Source organism: Lynx rufus, unplaced genomic scaffold (genome assembly GCF_022079265.1).
Source record: "Lynx rufus isolate CCGP_SWC_20201006 ecotype Redwood Valley unplaced genomic scaffold, mLynRuf1.p SCAF_3, whole genome shotgun sequence".
Taxonomy (NCBI): Eukaryota; Metazoa; Chordata; class Mammalia; order Carnivora; family Felidae; genus Lynx; species Lynx rufus.
In genome coordinates, this window is record NW_025814845.1 from 117,108,210 (window position 1) to 117,127,025 (window position 18,816).

An 18,816-nucleotide genomic window follows, 5' to 3' on the forward strand; every position below is an offset into this window, starting at 1 on the left:
CTGTGCGTTCCCGATAATGTCACTATATGGACCAGAGCCACTTGCTGTGTAAACAAGACACATCACTCAATGATTTCTTCAACTATAAAATAGGCAGGTTAGACCAGATGATCTACAAGGCTGTCCAGCTCTGGGATCCCAAATACAAACTCCATGGGATTCAAATGAGTTATTGCTCAGATACTGCCCTGGGCATCAGGGGAGGAGCCTTATCTTAGCACAGCTGCAGAGCTTGCAGATCAAACAGAACAGATGAGGAAGGGAACATTCTGGGGCAGAGCAGGATGAAGGCAAATACCCTCAGGCGTCTCCCACAGACCTCATCATCTGAACTGTTGTAGCTGCCTGCAAACTCTTTGTCCGAGTAGATTTTGGAGGTCGTCTGTTGCAGGAAATCAGAGATCCTCTGCACTAGAAAGTCTCTATCTTTCAAATTGGCAAATAGGAAGGTCATCCTGTTCCTGGTGCTGATGGATAAAGGGCTGGGGAGTACGCTGGAGCTGTCTGCCTTTTCCACAATTGTCACCTGAAAAGAAACATGAAACATGAAACAAAGCATTACTTTCCAGGGATCACCCAGCAGTAGCCTCTGAGCAGCACGAAACAAGGAACACAACACTTCATATTCTGGAGGAACCACCTGTATTTTACTGAGGCAGAATGAGAGTCTTTGACTCTGTTCCAGTAAAATAAAATAGTTCATAACAAATCAAACTGGAGCTCTTATCAGAAGCTGGAATTGTCTTGCTGGTCTTTCCAAATCAGCAGTTCTACACTGGGAGTGATTTTGTTATCTGGGAGACATTTGGCAACATCTAGAGGCATTTCCGGTTGCCACAGTGGAGGGTACCAGTGGCATCTAACAGGTAGAAGTCAGGGATGCCGCTAAACACCCTGCAGTGCACAGGGCAGCTGGCCCCCAACAGAGCTTGGCCCTTTCGACGCCGTGGGCCAGGCGTCGATAGGGCCAAGCTTTAGAAGACGTGTTGCAAAGAAACTCCTTGATTTTCATTAAAATTTAACGAAGCCATAAAGGAGCCGACTTCTGGCTGCTGCATCATCCATAAGAGACAGAAACAACCCGTGATACTTGTGCTTTTTTGCCAAGATTAATGTTGGGATGGCTTTCAAAATGCTGCCAACCTTTCAAACATCTCATTGGAATTCCAGAGCTTTGCATCCCTCCTCTCTTTCCACTTGAAACTTTTAAAGGCTCCATTCTGAACAGACATGATGTAAACAGCTTAACTGCAACCCTATCTGCCTGCACTGGCTGACTCTGTGTGTGTGTGCGCATGTGTGTGGTGAAATGAATCTACCACATCAGGAGACAAGTAGGAAAGAAGGACATCTGTTTTAGCTCTGAACTGAAGACATGCATTTGGTGCCTTATAATAGGATTTCCCTCACCTGGAAAGTAAGACAAATGCATTAAAATATTTTTCTTTAGGGGCACCTGGGCGGCTCAGTCAGTTAAGCTTCCGACTTTGGCTCAGGTCATGATCTCATAGTTTGTGAGTTTGAGCCCTGCGTCAGGCTCTCCGCTGTCCGCACAGAGCCTGCTTCGGATCCTTTGTCCTCCTCCACTCTGCCCCTTCCTCACTCACATGCAGCATGCTCTCTCTCCCTCAAAAGTAAACATTAAACATTTTTTTCTGGGGCACCTGGGTGGCTCAGTCAGTTAAGTATCCGACTTCGGCTCACGTCATGATCTCATGGCTCGAGGGTTTGAGCCCTGCATCAGGCTCTGTGCAGACAGCTCAGAGACTGGAGCCTGCTTCGGATTCTGTGTCTCCACCTCTCTCTCTGTCCCACCCCCACTCGGGCTCTCTCAAAAATAAACATTAATTTTTTTTAAAAAACTATTTTTCTTTAGCACATTAGGGAAAAAGATCTCAAAGCGAGCCCTAGATAAATGGTTTATTTACAGCAGCTCTGACTATAATACTTAAAGTTCAATTTCGCTTCCCCTCTTCACTTCCACCTGTGAGTAGTCTAGACAGGTTCAACTGTAACTTCTTTATCAACATTTTCATGTTAAATACATTCTCCCCAAAGCAGAACTTTAAAATCTTTTCCCCCGTCAAGGCTAAGAAACCTGCTGCAGTTGCCTGAAAAGCTGCACCATCCCAAGTGCAAAATGGGTACAACTCCAGGGAGGGAAAACTGCAGAACCTGACTTCTACTCTCAGATTTTATAAATACATATAGTTGGATATATACTTATATATTTTAAAGGAATCCCAAATACATGGAGTTGCACCTAAAGTGTTTTTTTTTCCTAATGCAAAAAACCTGCAGAAATGGGAAAAACAATTTCTTTACCATGAGAAGGATTTTCCCATGGCACTTAAAACATGTTAAATAATACCTATTTTTAAAAGACCTATAAAAACTCCTTTTCTCATAAATTTTTTTTTGATTCTTTGGGTCACCAGATGTCTCAGACTAAATGATACATGCCAAGGGAAATAAAGGTTCAAGTTCCATACCTAAAACCTAGATAGCCATGTGAATCTTGATGAAGTCAAAGTGGAAAGACCTTTAGCTAGATGAACACAGAAACAACCAAGAAGCTCCCACATAAAACATATGAATACTCACATGCACTACAAAATATTTTTTTGCTGACAAATGATTTCTGGTAGAATCCTATCCCATAAGCTTTGCGACAAAGGAAAGGGTAACAGCTACATTTTAGTATTCTAGTTTAATGAGACACGTTTGTCTTACCAATTGGGTTATAAAATAGACTGGAATTTAATCAAAGCTTCATGTTTAATATATACTATTTGCAAGGTAATTTATAATTAAAAAAAGGGAGACTTCGTCTGGAATCTCCATCTAATGAGGAACCTAATTGGTTCACTCTACCTTCCTGCTTTGCTGCCTCAGTCATTTCTTCAAAATCTGTAGTAACATGATTCCATGATTCTGTGTCAATTTGGTCTACCTTAAGTCTATATGTCAAATATATGTTAACAATATTCAGTCAATATTTTGGCTTATTTTTAAAAAATCAAATGGAACAATAATTCCTAGTTTATACAATCCTAAAAGTTTCCATTTCAAGCAGGATGTAATGTTCCCATGGAGACTGCTGCTCATAGATCAGCTTAACTCAGTTCTGTCTGCTCAGACAGACCCCATGTACGTGGTAGAGGGTGGAGGGTAGGGGGCCCACACCATCATTTTTCTGTCATTAAGGTTACCTAAAGGTAGTAAAAATTACATTAAGTCCTTTGCTTCTCCCACTAGTCAGGATTGGGGTCTATCATTATTCTATCTTGGAGATTCATCAGGTTAAGGGGAAGGTCACTGCTGTTTCATTGAGCTAGTTCTTTAAAGTTGCATCCACCAACCACAACGTGCTTTATTCCTCAATGCTACGCCCACTGTCGCTCCTCCTCCGATTTACCCTGAAATATAACTGAAGTATCTCTGCTCCACCACCTGTTAGGGAAAACAAGCAAACAGAAGATGGGCTGAGAATATCAATCCCCATTCTCTCAGGTGCCCTGAACTCTCACTATTGTACTGTATATTGCACTGAAGGGTAAACAGAGCCAGCTGGAGGTGGTGAACAGGAGAGCGGACATATTGACAGCAGCTTATGACCTCCTCCACTGCATCCTCCTCTGGATAAACAGAGCGATGACTCCCTCAGATTCACAACTACACATCCTTAATCCTGGAATGGGTTTCTTTCTTGAAGAAAGAACCTGCTGGTGCAGGTAACTTGCTTGTAGGTAGTACTTGAGGAAGAAAATTAAGTTTAATGACAGCCTATGGCAAAGAAGGTACATTTACTGGGAAATGTTATGAAATCCATTCCAGGGCCAAGTGTCAGTACTTGTTGAATTATCTGTCTCAGAATTGCCCCCATAACATATCCTGGCCTCAAAAAGTGTTATAATACCAGTTAGCTCATATTATGAGAAGGAGAACTAGATTTGACAACTGCCTAACATTTTGCATTCTTTTTGATCCACCAATTCAGCTTTTAGGAATTTATAATTCATACTTTAAGGAAAATTATACACATGATTGGGAGACAATGAAAACAATACAAGGGTCCAACCACAGGGAACTGAGCAAATAAGCTTTATATATACATTTAATGGAATAATATGCAGTTGTTAAAAATTACACTGTAAAAGAGTAATAATATGGGGAAAAGTTTAATATATACTCAGTATTAAGGGAAATAGGTAAAAAATAAAAATTCTCTATGTTTTATGCCTTAATAATATAAATGACATATACACAGCAAAGTACAGAAAAAGCCTGGGAAGCCGTACAGCAGATTAATAGTGGCTATCTTTGACGGATGGAACTAAGGGTGAATTTTGTTTTCTTTTTGTATATACTTTCACAAATTTTCTGTGATGATAGTGAATTATTCTTTTTTAAAATGTTTTTTGGTTGTTTTTTTGTTACTGTTTTTATTTGTTTGTTTTTGAGAGAGAGAGAGAGAGAGAGAGAGAGCAAGCACGGGAGGGGCAGAGAGAGAGGGAGACACAGAATCCGAAGCAGGCTCCAGGTTCTGAGCTGTCAGCACAGAGCCCGATGTGGGGCTTGAACTCACAGACCAGGAGATCATGACTTGAGCCGAAGTCAAACACTTAACTGACTAAGCCACCCAGGCATCCCGTGAATTATTCTTAAAACAAGAAGAAAAAAAAAAAAAACCAGAAAATAAATCTGCTTACATAATTTTTTTTTTTTTTTTTTTTTTTTAAGAAAAGAAGGCAGAGGGAAACTTGAATCCTTTACTCTAGGGAATCTCAAAGGGTGAATCTTAATTATATAATCAAAGCTTCTAACCACCTTAACTTCTAGAAAAGTAACAGGGCGTGTTGAAGTTGTTACCAGGACAACTTTAAGACTGTAAGAGGGGTGCCTGGGTGGCTTGGTCGGTTAAGCGTCCGACTTCCGCTCAGGTCATGATCTCACGGTCTGTGAGTTCGAGCCCCGCATCGGGCTCTCTGCTGACCGCTCAGAGCCTGGAGCCTGTTTCAGATTCTGTGTCTCCCTCTCTCTCTGCCCCTCCCCTGTTCATGCTCTGTCTCTCTCTGTCTCAAAAATAAATAAACGTTAAAAAAAAAAATTAAAAAAAAAAAAAGACTGTAAGACTTCCAGCCTCCAACAGCCTAACATGGAGTTCCTTCTTAACTCCAAACCTCCTGGCAAGATTTCCATACAAGTAACAGAACAATCTACCTCCGTGAAGACATGACAGGACCCACCTCCTCCCCAGATACAGTAAGAATGTGTAGAGAGTAAGAATGCACAATGCCTTCACTGTGCATGAGGACCAGCCTGGGACTTTATTAAAATACAGATTCCTAAACCTGCAGAGATTCAGATGTAGGGCGGGTTCAGGAATCTGCCTCTGTGGCCAGCAACTGCGGAGATTCTACTGTGGGCAACTGACAGATCAGAAGTGAACACTTGGCTTTCTGATTCACAATCTAGACAATCTAGACCGTTTCCTTGTGACCAAGCTGCTCTCAGGCTGTGAGCAGGTTGTAGTAACTACATTTCGTTCCTATATCTGATGCTTTGACATCCTGGGCCTTGCTAGCCCTGGGAGGACCATCTTCCCAGAGTTAGCAAGCTCCAAGGGATAATAAAAGACTCACCTATAAGCAGGTCATTCCTGTGCAAACCAACCATCCAGAGCCCACACTTCCCACCCACCTCCTTTATTTAATTCAGCTCTCACACTCAAGGTCACTATCCCTGTCCTCATCACTGGGGGGGCCAGACACCAGATAACTAGGGACAACCCCTATGCCCCACAGCCTGCTGAAATTATTCCGATTAGCCAATCTTAAACCTGTTTACTCTGCCTTGCCTGTCTCTTCCCATGGAAATAACAGTAAAGGCTTTTTTTTTTTTTTTTTAAATTTAAAATTTTTTTTTTCAACGTTTATTTATTTTTGGGACAGAGAGAGACAGAGCATGAACGGGGGAGGGGCAGAGAGAGAGGGAGACACAGAATCGGAAACAGGCTCCAGGCTCCGAGCCATCAGCCCAGAGCCCGACGCGGGGCTCAAACCCACGGACCATGAGATCGTGACCTGGCTGAAGTCAGACGCTTAACCGACTGCGCCACCCAGGCACCCCTTTTTTTTTAAGTTTATTTATTTTGACAGAGAGAGAGAGAAAGAGAGAGAGAAAGAGTGACAGCAGGGAAGGGGCAGAGAAAAAGTGAGAATGGAGGCAAAGCAGAGAGAGAGAGGGAAAGAGAGAATCTCAAGCAGGCTCCACACTGTCAGTGCAGACCCCAATGCAGGGCTCTAATTCATGAATCTTGAGATCATGACCTGAAGCCAAAGTTGGACACTTCACCGATAGAGCCACCCAGGCACCCTAAAGGAAAGGCTCTTGCCCACATTTTCACAGCTCCCTCTGCCTGCGGACCAAGTGTGTGCTTCCCAATGTGCCCCCATGGCCTCTCCTAGAGGGACTGTGAGTCCAACAAGCCATCTGATGGGTCTGGCCTCATCACACCTGAATAATAATAGTACAATCTCCATCTTAAAACTCTAGGCTGCCTTTTCTAGGAAGAAAAGCTCTTACAGGTCACTGAGAGCAATGACAACACACAAAAGGGCGTGGCAGGTGCCACCAAAGACTTATGAGCATTCACCTATGGTTAAAAGCCAACGAAATGCTGGTAAAAACAACATTCCTGGTTCACACAGAAGAGTATTACAAATGCAGCTCCTAAGAGCTCCATTTCCCGCTGACACCTACCTCGCGGAGTGGGATGATGAGGCTACACAGGTTCTCCTCCTTGCTGGTAAAGCAGATGTAATTTGTGGACACAAACATCTGCCCCAAAATGTGCATTTTGTTGAATGGAGTCCAGAGGGTGCAGTCTGTGTGGCCGTCTAATTTTTCATCTTTCGGCAGTCGGAAAAGTGCACGGTATCTCTCACTCTTTGCCCTGGCATCAAGATCGCTGGAAGGCAGGAACAGTGTCACCTCACGCAAGAGCAAGGTTTCCGTTCCTTCTCAAGGACGTGTCAGTGGACGTTCCCCAACCCATCTCTCCGCCCCTCGATCTCGCCAGACGTATCCCTACCTTCTTGGCTTTCTACTGGAGCTAACTCCAACCTATGACTCAAAAGTGTAATATAATTACTTTGATATATTTAGGTCCCTTGTGTAGTCGTTTTACAATCAATATCTATAAATGTTCAAGAATCTTAGGAAAACTAGGCCTGGATAGGAAATCCATTCTTTTTCCAAAGGAATACAATAATGTCTAACAAGATTATTCCATTTGTATTTATCCAGAGCCACTTTCTGGGCTTTACCTTTTAAGAAAGACCTAATGAGAATGCAAACCAGCCTCATGAATCTGCTGGCTATCACTGTCTGTCCTAAAAAGACAACAAAATTGCCTGAGACACAGGAACAACCCACCTCTCCGACAACCAGAGTTTCCAACCTCAGCTCGGTCCTCTTTGACTACAATCTTTTTTCCTTTTTCCTGCTCATCATGTCGGTCGGTGGTTCAAACCTCTCCTGTCAAACTTCTATGCCGCCTCAACCTCTGGGTGGTGGAGTTTCTGGCTTCACATAGCAAAGAGGAGCTCCCCTCCTCCCATACCCTCCTCCCTTCTACTTGCAAATTACCTCCATCCTCACCTATTCTTACTTCCTTTCCATTTCAGAGGGAGAGGCATCTGCACACATAAGCATCTTTTTCCAGGCCCTTTCAGATGTCACTATTAAAATAACTGGTTTTCTTACAGCTGTAGCTCTGTGCTCCCTCCTTCCCTGCAGCTACCCTCACCACAAACTCATCCCAGGCTATCCTATATTCAAATCTTTTATGTTCTATCAGAGCAACCCCCTCCTTTCCCATTGCATTTCTTGAAAAAGCAAGTCTACACTTGCCTAATTCCCGCTTCTTGCCTTCCATCTGCTATTCAATCCACCACAGTAACACCATTCACCCACAACCACTCCACTGAAACACGTTTCAAATCACCAGGCATCTTAATTGCAGTGATCTCTTGTCAGGTCCCAATTGCCAGCTATATGCCAGCGATTTCCAATTCCATATGTGTTACTGGACCAATCTCCAATGTGATGCTCTGCAGGCAACTCAACATGATCAAAACTGAGCTCTCCCATCCCTTAGACATGCTCTCCCTCTCTCATTCCCCATCTCGGTCCAGGACAATTCCAATGCATACACTCACACTTGAGAGCACCGACTTTTTCCTTGCCTTCTCTCTAGCCCCACTCCCCCATCCAGACTTCCAGGCTTCTCTGCAGCCTCTCCTCATCCCATGACCTGCCACTTTCCAGATATTAATGGACTCACTTCCCTCTATGCTCTTCCCTTGTGATTCCTGCATCAGGTTATTCCCTCTGCCTGAAATATCCATCCTACTAAATCTACATAGGCAACTTCTACTACCTCCTGAGAGTCCACTCCAAGCAGCCTCCATTGAGGGCCTTTTCCACCACCCTGCCCCATCTCCCGGTGGGTGTGCCCATGGCGCACCGCCCATAGGACCGGAAGAGTTCCCGTCACTTTGTGCCAAAGCTGGCTGTCTGCTTCACTCACTGAACTGTGACTGCTTCAGACAGTCTCTTTCAGTTCTGTATCAATACCCAGAAAAGTCTTGAGAACCCTTGAAGTGGTTAAGAAAAGGTTAAATTTCATAAAAGAATGTAAGGGTTTCTTTTTTCTAAAGCGTGTAAGACTCTGTCTCTGTCACCTACCGTTTTAGAGCCGACACTTTTTTAGGAGACTTCTTTTTCAGTTTGGGCAGGGATCTATCTTGTTCAAATCCCTCGTTGTCTAAAAGTTGCCTCATGGCTATGTTGGCGAGCTGCTCCATTAACTTGAAAGTCTCATTGATGTTGAGAAATACAGAGAAGAAATGTTCGCTGGACCTCGTGCTCACTTTGATCACATCAGGGAGAAGCAGTGTGGCATTCTTCTCAAGCTGTGTGATGTCCACCCACCGGATTACCAGCTTGGCTGAGCACAGGGAACAAGGCTGGTCAACACCTGGCTCCTTCAAAGCCCCTGAGGATCCTTCAGCCTCACAACCCAACCCCCAATCTCGGTGCACTCCTTTCCTTTGAGCTTGCATGCCCGTATTCATTACTATTTTGTTTGCTTAAGAGACAAACTCAAACCACATAAATTCTGAGTTCATAAGCATTATGGATTTAAGTTCACGTCAACTGCATTAATTATAACTTTGGTGGATCTTTATTACTTAATAACCATTTTTGTTTACAAATATTAGACAAAAATAATTGACTTCACTTGTTAAATAGTTAAAACACAGCGTTGACCCAGTCATAACTACAGACCTATTTTTGGCACTTTGATGTGGTTTATGAGTTCAGGGTGAACCTCAGCAGACTCTCCCAAGCTTCCCCCTGAAATTCTAGACAACTCACCTTCCCTTCCCATAAGGAAAGAGTAAAAGCAAAGGTGGTTAATACTGAGGTACATCCAACCCTGACGGGGGACCTTCCCCTTCCAGTAGCTACAAGAATAATAGTTGACGAGCTTCTCTTCCTCGGGCATCCCAAACAGCCTGTGGAATTTCACGATGGCTTCTTTAAACTTCTCCGTGTCATCATCTTCCTTCACATCGTTGATCTTGTTATACTCTGCAATGATGCCCTAAGCGAGGATAAAACAAAGCATGCAGCCAGTATTAATACGACTGGGGCTGCTTTTTTCTGTATGCTATAGATATTGGAGAGGAAAGAAGAGAACAATTTCTAATGCTAGAATTTTCTTTAAAATTGATCAATTATTTTCGAAGGCAACCCCCAAATTCTAAGCCAGTTACCAAGGAGCATCTGCATACTAAAAGATTTTGAAATGACAATATAGATCTGCGTATCTGTTTGTTGGTGCTAATCATGTTATTACGTTCACTTAGGATGAAGCCCATAGTTTTATTTTCCAAATGTGAAGATGTAAAGATTTTGCAAGTTCTACTGCTTTTCCTAGCTCACCATGATAGAGCCATCCCAAAGGTCAAGCTCTACTTTTCTCAAAGCTACTTCTACATGGAAAGAATAGAGATGGTTGGCTTTGATGGAGACCAGGGAAGATCCATTTTGAACTAAAGCTATTTTGGGGATGAGCGGGCTTTGGTAGCATGCTCTATTAGGGAACTTGAGACAACCATGAGGTGGCATGAGGGCACTGAACCTCTGGGTGGGAAGAAGTAGCCAGTTCAGAAGAAGGATGGAAAAGCCTTTCCCAGTTGGCAAATACACCTACAGCTTGTGTGATATTTCAAGTTATCAGTGCCTTTAGAGGGGGATCGAAAATTTTTATATAAGAAGAAATAAACGAATAAATAAATAAAAGTGACTGAATGGGAACCCACTAATAACTACTAGCAGTCAGGTTCCTAGGCAATCCTGATGGCCAATAGACTGAGAGTAAGCTTGGAGACCCTTAAGTGGGCTAATACTTGCTCTTTCCTGGACCACTTAGCAGGGCTTGGACCTAAAGTCAGAATAAGGAGACTATTAGAAGGAAGTGATGTATAACAAACCAAATGATACCCTTTTTTTGAGTGGAAAAATATTCAAACTACATTATCCAAGATCTACTAAATACCACACTTTTAGAATGCTCATCTAAATTTATGAGAGAATTTATGAGGCTACTGAATTGAGAAACAATACTCTGAAACACTCCAGGGCCTAACACACTAATGTCAACAGAACAGGCCTTGCCAAGTAATTTCAAGAGTAAAGGTAATAGTCCCTATTAAGGTTCAACTCCCAACTTCCCCACCTTTAAGAGAAGAGAGGATCCAGAATGAAGAACCTCTCCTTAGTTTGCTATAATTTTTTAGCCAGGTGGACTGGATGATGGAACAAAGGGATGGAATATCTCCTTCATTTTTTTAATTTATTAAAAAAAATTTTTTTAACGTTTATTTATTTTTGAGAAAGACAGAGACAGAATGCGAGTGGGTTAGGGGCAGAGAGAGAGGGAGATATAGAATCTGAAGCAGGCTCCAGACTCTGAGCTGTCAGCAAAGAGCCTGACGCGGGGCTTGAACTCACGAGCTGTGAGATCATGACCTGAGCCAAAGTCGGATGCTCAACCGACTGAGCCACCCAGGCGCCCCTCTCCTTCTTTTATGTTCTACAGGCTCTACATAACATACAATTGGTTGCCCTGATTCCAGGCAACAACCCCACATATAATCCAAATACTTGGGAGGTCCAATATAAATTTAAATATGCAAAGGACACTGACAGAGAATTCACAAAAAGGAAAACTAACTTAGCAAACATAGAAAAAGTCCAACCTCATAATCAATCAAAGACAGAAAATTAAAACAAGACCTATTAACTTTGCAAAACCATTTAAACAACCAGATTGTTGAAAAGTAAGCAAATTACACAGGGATTCCAATACACTGATAATCTCTAGTAAGGTCCATTAAAAATGTGTATACTAACTCAGTAACCAACATTTTGTAATCTATCCCAAAGGAAAGAAAAACTATAAGAAACCTTATATGAACACAGTGTTCACTGCATTATATTACTGTTTGTGTCTGTTCCCCTTGGCCTAGAAGCTAGGGAGACTTCTAGAAAGAGAGGAATTGTAAGGTCAATAGTGGGATGATATGCCATTACTAAAACAACAACTAAAAATTATATAACAATACCAGTCAAGGAAACAAAGACATGATACAAAACTGTATAGTACGGTAAGACTACTATTATGATAAAATGCACTCCAGAAATCTAGAAAGAAATACACTCTATGGGTTTGGATTATGGCTGCCTCTGTAGTTAATTATTATATTTATAATTTATAAAAGTTAATTAAATCTCAAAACAAATAAATTTGTTGGTTCCCTTCATTACTGGACAACTGGGAATGCTTAAACCATTCATTTGCACATGAATGACATTCTTTCACACATAATTGCGTTAATAGCAATTCCTTCTTCATAATTGGTTTCAGGGGAACTAAATGTGACATTTTGGGTGTAATACAAACAGTGAGAAGAACAGCTATTTGACATAATTGGTTCTTGTTTTATTTTTTGTTTTTTCACGTTTGTTTTTGTTTTCCTCCTGGCTATTGTCACTTCTAAGTTTCAGTTTCCTCCTATAGCTCTTTATTTGTATCTATCATCCAAAGACATGCCATCTGAGGGAGGACTAGGAAATTGTAATGGAGAACCTCAGTAGTGGCTCCTGGATGGGAAAGAGGCCTCAAGCCCTTTCCGGCACCAGTCGCTGCCCCCTATGATGCAGTCAAATGAGGAAACTCACACTCTCTCCATTTACATTACTTCCCAGAAGGTCAGTACATGACTCAGAAATGAAATGAAGAAGTTATAAAATCAGATGGGTTTTATCAGTAACACAACTCTCCATTACTCAGGAACCCCTTTTTTGTTTGGAAGCTCTCACCTCCTCCCAGCTTCAAACTAACCTTTCCAATGTCCCCCTTGCTCTCATTTTTACCCTCTTCATTACGTGTCTAGTCTCTTTAATTACAACAGAGTAGAAATGAACTGAAATCAGCTGTCTTGAAGCAGTGATAAATATCCATCTTGAGGGGCAAAGGGAGGGAGAAAGGGAGAGGGTGATGAGTTGTATGTGTTTTTGTGCTACTTAGCCCTCTCTAATTTTATGTGGTCCAGGTAAAATTCAGTTCTCTCCTTCCACAACATTAGACCCTAAACAGCAATGAAATTCCACTTCTTTTTCAGATTATGAAATTACTACTTGCTCATGTAAAAGTTTAGTGAAGGAGAAGAAATCAAACAGAAATTGACCATCCTGTGGAATTTTAATGAGAAGCAAACTATCAGATCACTTCCTAGAATTCTTCCTTAATCTGGGTATAAAGAAAGGCTTTCTAACTACGACTAAAAATCTGGAAAGAATTTCTAATCTTGACTAAATAAAACATTTAAGCGTCCCATGGCAAAAACTATCATGAGCAAAGTCAAAAGACAAATGACAAATTCAGAGAAAATATCACCGACAAAAGGCTAATGGCTTTTATATAAAAGAACTTTTAAAAATGAAAGAAAAATAAGACCAAAGTCCCATAGAAAAATAGGCAAAAGACACCAGCAGACAATCTACAACTATATAAAAATGGCCATTAAATACCTGAGATGTTCAACTTCACTTATAAGTGAGGTAAATACAAATTAAAACAACACTAAAATATTTTTCTCCCATCAGATTGACAAAAACTCAAAAGCTTGATAATCTACCTGTGGGTGGATTATCCTGTGGGGAAACAGGCATTCCCCTACAAGCCACTGGGAATGTAAAAGGTTACAATTTCTGTAGCGGGGGGAGGGGGCATTTGGTAATACTCAGCATTTTCTACATGCATTTTCTATTCTACCAGTTTATCTTAAAGATACATCCCTACAATACAAAAATACACATGCATATATACATACATGTTTATTACTATATGCATGAAGTATAATTCATGCATATACTGTATATTTGTGTGTATGTGTGTATATGTAGACAGATAAGTATAATTATAAAATATCGTAAACCACTTAAATGTTCGAGCATAAGAGAGTGCTGTGTTCTCTACGGTACGTACACACATAATATGCACCCATTAAAAAGAATTAGGCACATGGGGGCGCCTGGGTGGCGCAGTCGGTTAAGCGTTCGACTTCAGCCAGGTCACGATCTCGCGGTCCGTGAGTTCGAGCCCCGCGTCGGGCTCTGGGCTGATGGCTCAGAGCCTGGAGCCTGTTTCCGATTCTGTGTCTCCCTCTCTCTCTGCCCCTCCCCCCGTTCATGCTCTGTCTCTCTCTGTCCCAAAAATAAATAAAAAACGTTGAAAAAAAAAAAAAAGAATTAGGCACTAAATGCAACATGGGAACCTGGATTGGATCATGGAATAAAAAAGGACATGAAATGGCAAAACTGGTAAAATCCAAATTAAGCCTTTAGTTAGCAATATTGCATTAATGTTCATTTCTTAGTTTTGATAAATATACTATGGTTATAGAAGATATTAATATTAATGGAAGCTGAGTGGTAGGGTCTATGGGAATTCTCTGTCCTATCTTTACAGTTCTTCTGTAAATCTAAAAATTAATAATATTTCAACATAAAAACCAAACTATCAAAATGTTTTTTAAATAACAAATAATCACACACAACATGTGGATACTCTCTATGAACTGATATGAGGTGTTACCCAAGAGTTACTGACTGAAAAGAGCAAATGCAAAGGAGCATATATACATGTGTAAGAATTAAAGAGAAATTAAAAAACAAAACAAAACATATACCAGCCTCTTTTCACAAAAAGAAACACAGGAAGCATAGGCCCGATAACAATGAGGTTGGTTAATTGCAAGGGGTTGGGGAAAACAGGATAGCAAGACTGCAGAAGGGAGTAACATTTTGAGGAATTTAAACTTTCAGAAGCAAGTTAAAATTTTCTGCATGCAAAAAATAATATTAAACTATGCGGGAAAGGAGATAGGGCCTGAAACTGAAAGCGAACAGAAACAAATGGCTGATTCCAGGACTGGGACGGAGAAAGTACAGAGGGGTCTAGGACATCCTGCTATAGCAGAAGTAAAGAAGTGCTCAAAAAAGCAACAGGGACATGTCACAAGGACAAAGGAGGCAATCTGTAGGTGTTTCCTCTAGCTAAACCTGGGATAGTGTGGGTACCAAAATAATTAAGCCCAGTAATGAAACATTAACCGAAAAACAGGAATCCATGAGTCGATACCAAAACAAATAGATAAATAAATGATGAGAGAGCCCTTGCTTATAGTAGAATAGCATTCTTATAGAGAATGCTGGAGTTGGAAAATTATCAGTTTGTAAAAACATCACAGCAAAGATTGGTTCAGACAAAAAAAAATCGTCAAGGGATGATTCCTCACTAAATCATGGGGAAATTTTGATAAAGAATAGGATATTTGTGTAGCCTTAAAATATTTTCCTACAGAAAAGTTCAAATTGTTTATTATTTGAAGAGGCAAAATTAGTAACTCTACAGTGGAGAAACTGGGTAGGTAACACCTGGCTGGGGTTATATCGCCCAACAAGGGGAGATGGGTATCATGTGTCCCCAGAACTGATACTCTTAAAAGCACATAAGATCACTTATGAAGTGTTCCACCTGGGAATACATAATCAGAATCAAATCATAGGAAATATCTGACAAAACCCAAAATGAAAAACATCCCATTAAAAAAACCAGAACTTATACTTAAAATCATGAATGTCATAAAAGACAGAGAAAGGCTATAGAAATGTTCAGATTGAAGAAGACAACAGACGAAAACCAACTCAACAGCTTCCTAAACTAGATCTTGTGCTGGACTGAAAAGAAAAAAATGTTGTACATTGGGTCAATTAACAAAATTGGAATATGTGCCAAATATTAAGGTATGATGTTCCCTGATGAATATGGATGCAAAAATTCTCAATAAGATACTAGCAAATCGAATTCAACAGCATATAAAAAGAATTATTCACCATGATCAAGTGGGATTCATTCCTGGGATGCAGGGCTGGTTCAACATTCGCAAATCAATCAACGTGATACATCACATTAACAAAAAAAAAGAGAAGAACCATATGATCCTGTCAATCGATGCAGAAAAGGCCTTTGACAAAATCCAGCACCCTTTCTTAATAAAAACCCTTGAGAAAGTCGGGATAGAAGGAACATACTTAAAGATCATAAAAGCCATTTATGAAAAGCCCACAGCTAACATCATCCTCAACGGGGAAAAACTGAGAGCTTTTTCCCTGAGATCAGGAACACGACAGGGATGCCCACTCTCACCGCTGTTGTTTAACATAGTGCTGGAAGTTCTAGCATCAGCAATCAGACAACAAAAGGAAATCAAAGGCATCAAAATTGGCAAAGATGAAGTCAAGCTTTCGCTTTTTGCAGATGACATGATATTATACATGGAAAATCCGATAGACTCCACCAAAAGTCTGCTAGAACTGATACATGAATTCAGCAAAGTTGCAGGATACAAAATCAATGTACAGAAATCAGTTGCATTCTTATACACTAACAATGAAGCCACAGAAAGACAAATAAAGAAACTGATCCCATTCACAATTGCACCAAGAAGCATAAAATACCTAGGAATAAATCTAACCAAAGATGTAAAGGATCTGTATGCTGAAAACTATAGAAAGCTTATGAAGGTAATTGAAGAAGATTTAAAGAAATGGAAAGACATTCCCTGCTCATGGATTGGAAAAATCAATATTGTCAAAATGTCAATACTACCCAAAGCTATCTACACATTCACTGCAATCCCAATCAAAATTGCACCAGCATTCTTCTCGAAACTAGAACAAGCAATCCTAAAATTCATATGGAACCACAAAAGGCCCCGAATAGCCAAAGGAATTTTGAAGAAGAAGACCAAAGCAGGAGGCATCACAATCCCAGACTTTAGCCTCTACTACAAAGCTGTCATCATCAAGACAGCATGGTATTGGCACAAAAACAGACACACAGACCAATGGAATAGAATAGAAACCCCAGAACTAGACCCACAAACGTATGGCCAACTCATCTTTGACAAAGCAGGAAAGAACATCCAATGGAAAAAAGACAGCCTTTTTAACAAATGGTGCTGGGAGAACTGGACAGCAACATGCAGAAGGTTGAAACTAGACCACTTTCTCACACCATTCACAAAAATAAACTCAAAATGGATGAAGGACCTAAATGTGAGACAGGAAACCATCAAAACCTTAGAAGAGAAAGCAGGAAAAGACCTCTCTGACCTCAGCCGTAGCAATCTCTTACTCGACACATCCCCAAAGGCAAGGGAATTAAAAGCAAAAGTGAATTACTGGGACCTTATGAAGATAAAAAGCTTCTGCACAGCAAAGGAAACAACCAACAAAACTAAAAGGCAACCGACGGAATGGGAAAAGATATTTGCAAATGACATATCGGACAAAGGGCTAGTATCTAAAATCTATAAAGAGCTCACCAAACTCCACACCCGAAAAACAAATAACCCAGTGAAGAAATGGGCAGAAAACATGAATAGACACTTCTCTAAAGAAGACATCCGGATGGCCAACAGGCACATGAAAAGATGTTCAGCGTCACTCCTTATCAGGGAAATACAAATCAAAACCACACTCAGGTATCACCTCACGCCAGTCAGAGTGGCCAAAATGAACAAATCAGGAGACTATAGATGCTGGAGAGGATGTGGAGAAACGGGAACCCTCTTGCACTGTTGGTGGGAATGCAAATTGGTGCAGCCGCTCTGGAAAGCAGTGTGGAGGTTCCTCAGAAAATTAAAAATAGACCTACCTTATGACCCAGCAATAGCACTGCTAGGAATTTATCCAAGGGATACAGGAGTACTGATGCATAGGGGCACTTGTACCCCAATGTTCATAGCAGCACTGTCAACAATAGCCAAATTATGGAAAGAGCCTAAATGTCCATCAACTGATGAATGGATAAAGAAATTGTGGTTTATATACACAATGGAATACTACGTGGCAATGAGAAAAAATGAAATATGGCCTTTTGTAGCAACGTGGATGGAACTGGAGAGTGTGATGCTAAGTGAAATAAGCCATACAGAGAAAGACAGATACCATATGGTTTCACTCTTATGTGGATCCTGAGAAACTTAACAGGAACCCATGGGGGAGGGGAAGGAAAAAAAAAAAAAAAGAGAGGTTAGAGTGGGAGACAGCCAAAGCATAAGAGACTGTTAAAAACTGAGAACAAACTGAGGGTTAATGGGGGGTGGGAGGGAGGGGCGGGTGGGTGATGGGCATTGAGGAGGGCACCTTTTGGGATGAGCACTGGGTGTTGTATGGAAACCAATTGGTCAATAAATTTCATATATACAAAAAATAAAAAAAATAAAAAAAAAAGTATGATGTTAATGTTAAATTTATTGTGGGTGATAACTGCAGTGTTATTATTCAATAGAACATTCTTAGAAATACACAGTGAGGTATTTGGAGGAAATTCCTCTCAAATAGAAAGTAAATGAGCACTCACACGATAATGTAGCTGGGTAAAATGTTAACAACAGGAGAATATGCAGATGGTCTACAGGTGTGGCTTTACACAATTCTTATTTTCACAACTTTTCCGTAAGTTTGAAATTATTTCCAATTAAAAGTTAAAACTAAACAAAACAGACAACCCACTACCTGTATTTTTCCTCTCACAAATGTGGTGATATCATTCTCGTTTTCAAAGATGGAGAGTGTCTGCAGCAGATTCTGCTCAAGCCATTCCCAGTGTTCGGTGATTTCTTTTCTGGAACCACCTGTATGAATGTAAAGATGATAACAGAATTTTCGGAATTTAAAAGATATGTAAACGGGCTCAATTCATCAATATGCAATGTCACTAAAGGAGACAACTGCATTTAACTGCTTTCTCCTCTTCAGAGGAGACGCAGAGGACAAGTAGCGATGTGAAAACCCAAGAGTAAGTACTGTGTTATAGTCAAGTCTGACCAGGTGAGTTCAGACACTTTTCGCACACCGTTTCCACGTAGAAGGTAGCAGCATCTCTCCCGTTCACTTTTATGGATTGGGACTTGAGCACTATCTTCCATTTTTCTCCCTCCTAGAACCTGCACTTCACAGAGTGACGTAGATCTTGCTAGGAGACTAGGTTACTTTTGTTAAGCTGCAATAATGAGAGCTTTGGTATGCCACTGGAGGTCTGATGTAACCACCTCCTATAATGGGCAAAAATTATCCCCACTCACTTCAATTATGAATGAGATGTGA

The 18,816-nt window shown here is 40.8% G+C and overlaps 1 protein-coding gene across 1 annotated transcript in view; it reads right to left on the reverse strand.

Annotated features, from left to right (window-relative positions):
• Positions 1-18,816, reverse strand: part of TBC1D9 (TBC1 domain family member 9) — a 118,576-nt gene that overhangs the window by 37,657 nt on the left and 62,103 nt on the right. The window contains exons 3-7 of the mRNA XM_047090910.1: positions 18,226-18,344; positions 9,448-9,676; positions 8,755-9,016; positions 6,766-6,973; positions 320-526 (exon numbers count right to left, since the gene is read on the reverse strand). Coding sequence (XP_046946866.1) covers positions 320-526; positions 6,766-6,973; positions 8,755-9,016; positions 9,448-9,676; positions 18,226-18,344 — 1,025 coding nt within the window. The remainder of the gene's footprint in view (positions 1-319; positions 527-6,765; positions 6,974-8,754; positions 9,017-9,447; positions 9,677-18,225; positions 18,345-18,816) is intronic.